Raw genomic sequence first — 3,536 nt, 5'->3', positions numbered from 1 at the left:
GCCCCAACGGCGGGTTCTACGCCGAGATACGCTCCGGCGATCTCCGGCTGAGCCTCGGCACCTACGACACGGCGCACGAGGCCGCCCGCGTGTTCGACGCGGCGGCGTGGCGCCTTGGCAGGCCGCGCCTCTAGATGAATTTCCCGGACGTTCGCACGCTGCAGCAGGCGTTAGACCTGGCCCCGCCGCCTCGTCTAAACTCCGCACAAGACCGTGCGAAGCACATTGCGCTGCAGCGCCGTCTCCTCGTCGCCCAGGAGGACGAGCGGGTGATGGCGGAGTGGCGCCGACGCCACCCGGAGGACGTCGCCTACGAGCAGGAATATTGGGAACGGCGCCGCGAGGAGGACACTCGCCGGCGCCGCGAGGAGCGCTTGGGCAGGCGTCGTCGGAAGGCATTGGCGTGTGCGCAGGCCGACCTCGTCAATGCAGGCGGAAGGTCCTTCTTCACTGAAGAAGATGAGCGTTGGTTTGACATTTGGCTGTCAACCTCTGACGACACCAACGACGATGATGATGGTGCAGATGAGTGGAGCGACTAGGAGTTTTTTTTGTTTTCGAACTATCTAGCACCGAACTATCTATCTATGTTTTCAAACTACCTATCTAGTTGCAATATATGTAAAATAACTTTTATATCGTTTTTATTTTGATGGAATCTACTTTACAAAATGTTGTGCGCCCGCTGCATTTTTAGACACTGCTGGAACGGCGCGCGCGCTGCATTATAGCGCGGCTGTTGGAGTCAGCGTTAAACCAGCCGGCGTGCGCGCTGTAAATACATTTTTTGGGCGCGGCGCGAAGCGCGGATGTTGGAGATGCTCTAAGGTCCTCGAGAATAATCAATAAAATGGTCGCATGCATCTTCCAGATGCAGAGGCCGGGGGTCATCATCCTTTTCAAAAAAATAAAATAAGCAAAGTGGACAAAAACTAGATCGGCAAAAACAAAATTTTCCTTTTTTTTAACTCGTAAATTTTGCGTTCTGATTTCAGCCCTACCCTTCCACCCCACGGCGCGAGAGCATGAGAGATTCCAGCCCATATGTGTGTGTATGTGTCATATAAGGATTTATAGCCAATATTTTTCCTAGGGATAAAATATTTCCATGCACATTATAAACAGGTGTTTCAAGAAAAAAAACGACATATTTTCTGGTGAAGAATTTTTTGAACGTACGTCTAGCAAAAAAAAATGTCTGACAAATAATTGTACCCCAAGTCATGACCTTGCCTACGATCTGGTGTCGTAATCGATCAAAAGAGTATCTATCTACCAGCACCAATGAAGTAGCCATATATATAAGCTACGAGCATGCTGATTTAATTTGCCCTACATATATACACGATCTGATCTGCAATCGTCTCCGTCCGTTGGCCTGCAGCCATGACGATGACCGCGCTCCTGTCCGCCCTCCGCGGCGCTGGCCGCCGGCAGATCACCGCCTCCACCGTTGCGGCGAGGCAGGCGACGGGCTCGCATGTGTTGAGGGTCGATGGGTTCACCCGAGTCAGGGAGAAGGCGGCCAATGGCACCGCCGTGCAGTCAAGCCGGTTCGGCGTCGGCGGCCACGACTGGCGTATTCAATGCTACCCGAACGGCGACACAGAGATGGCCGAGGGCCATCTCTCCCTCTACCTCATCCACGAAGGCCAGGCCAAGACCGGCGATGCCACGGCAACGTTCAAGATAAGCCTGCTCGACAAGGCCTGGGAGCCATGCCGCAGTGGAAGCCAAGAAGAACACCGCTTCGACGTGGACCATGGTTGGGGCTGGAACAGATTCATGAGACTCGAAGATCTGGACAAGGAGAAGCACCTCAAGGATGACTGCCTGTCCGTCCTCTGCGACGTTACCGTCGACCTTGGGCTGCGCGCCGACGACCACACTGATGAGGCCGCCGAGGCGGAGGAGCTCAAGTCGGCGCCACCGCCGTTTGATTTGCGCGGCGTCGCACTCGCGGAGGCTCTGTGGAACACGCAGGCGGCCGACGTGATGATCCACCTCGGCGACGGACAGAAGATGGCAGCCCACCGGTGGGTGCTGGAGGCCCGATCCCCGGTCTTGAAGGCGGATCTCGCGCTCGCCTCGACCACCGACGAGAGCATTACCAAACTACGCGTCGATGGCATGAACGCCGACGTGTGCAAGGAGCTGCTCCAGTTCATCTACACGGACTCGCCGCCTCGGCAGATGGATCAGGTGGCCGACGCCGTGGTGGAGGGGCTCCTTGTGGCGGCGGACAGGTATGAGCTGGAGAAGCTCAAGGTCGTCTGCGAGGATGCGCTGTGCAAGATGGTTGACGCAAGGTCCGTGGCCGCTACCCTGGCGCTGGCCGAGCGTTACCGCTGCCCGAAACTGACGGAGGTGTGCATCAAGTTCCTCTCTTATCCTCATAACCTCAAGGCCGTCATGGCGTCTGACGACGGTTTCGAGCAGCTCAAGACGGGCTGCCCATCCGCCCTGCTGGAGCTCCTCGTGAAGAACATGCCCATGCCCATGCCCACCCATGACCATGAACAAACAATTACTAGTACAAGCAGCCACATAGTTAGTTACTCCGATCAAACAAAGAGTGAGCACAGAGATTAGAATTTTTTATTTTATTTTTGAGGGACGAGATTAGGAATTTATAATTTTCATATAGATTCATTAATTATGGACATTCATTATTGGCAGATGATCAAACAAGAGATTTAGCTTAGTGTCTTTCCCAGATAACAGAGCTTTTATATATGCTTGTTTTTTTTTAAAGGGCAGGGTTATGCATCCCCGCGGATAATCTAAAAAGATCCACCTTCTCAACAACCGTTAGATCTAACACTATCCAACGGCCTAACCCGCCCTTATCATTGCAACAGAGCACATGTTGCACAAACCCTTATGCAACACAGGTGTTGTTATAAAAAAATTATCGTCTTCATCTTGCTGCAACATGGATATTATTGCAAAAGGTATTTATTGCAACATAGATGATGTTGTAATCTTTTTCGTCTTCAATTTTCTGCAAAGAGTGTATTGTGGAAGGGCAACATAAATGATCTTGCAAAAAGAAATCCCGTCTTCACTTTTCTGGAACATGGATGTTCTTGCGGAAGAAACTTTTAAAATACAAATGATGTTACAGAAAAAAAAATTCAATGAAAATGAAATTACAGAAACACACAACGTTGCCAACAGGACCGTCGTCGCCGCCAACCACAAGGCCATCCACTTCCGAGCGCCGCCAATCCCCGAGGCCATCCACTTCGGAGCGCCCCCAATCCCCGTCTCATGTCGCCTCAAATCCCCATCACCGGTCGCGTCGGCCAACGAGCCCGCGTGCTACCTCCATGGCGCTTGCGGTTGTAGCAATTGGTTGCTGCTTGCATGCTACCTCCATGGTCGCCGACGGCCAGGTTGTGACGTCGACGACTGGAGGCATGTGTGGCCATGTATGCTCCCATGCCACCTCCGTGACCGTGGCCGGTGGGGAAGGGTTGGACTGTTCGTGGGTGTCTCACTGGTAGCTAACATCTCAAGCATGTCTCTGATCG

At 52.9% G+C, this 3,536-nt stretch overlaps 1 protein-coding gene across 1 annotated transcript; it reads left to right on the top strand.

Moving 5' to 3' along the window:
* Nucleotides 1-1,386: 1,386 nt before the first annotated feature.
* On the top strand, nt 1,387-2,592 carry LOC123408047 (BTB/POZ and MATH domain-containing protein 1-like). Its single transcript, XM_045101261.1, has one exon. It carries the CDS (start codon nt 1,387-1,389, stop codon nt 2,590-2,592), a length of 1,206 nt encoding a protein of 401 aa, XP_044957196.1.
* The last annotated feature ends 944 nt before the right edge of the window (nt 2,593-3,536 follow it).

The sequence above is a fragment of the Hordeum vulgare genome, chromosome 7H (genome assembly GCF_904849725.1).
Source record: "Hordeum vulgare subsp. vulgare chromosome 7H, MorexV3_pseudomolecules_assembly, whole genome shotgun sequence".
NCBI classification, from domain to species: Eukaryota; Viridiplantae; Streptophyta; class Magnoliopsida; order Poales; family Poaceae; genus Hordeum; species Hordeum vulgare.
Note: the sequence above shows the minus strand (reverse complement) of the source record. Positions and strands in the feature narration are given on the sequence as shown.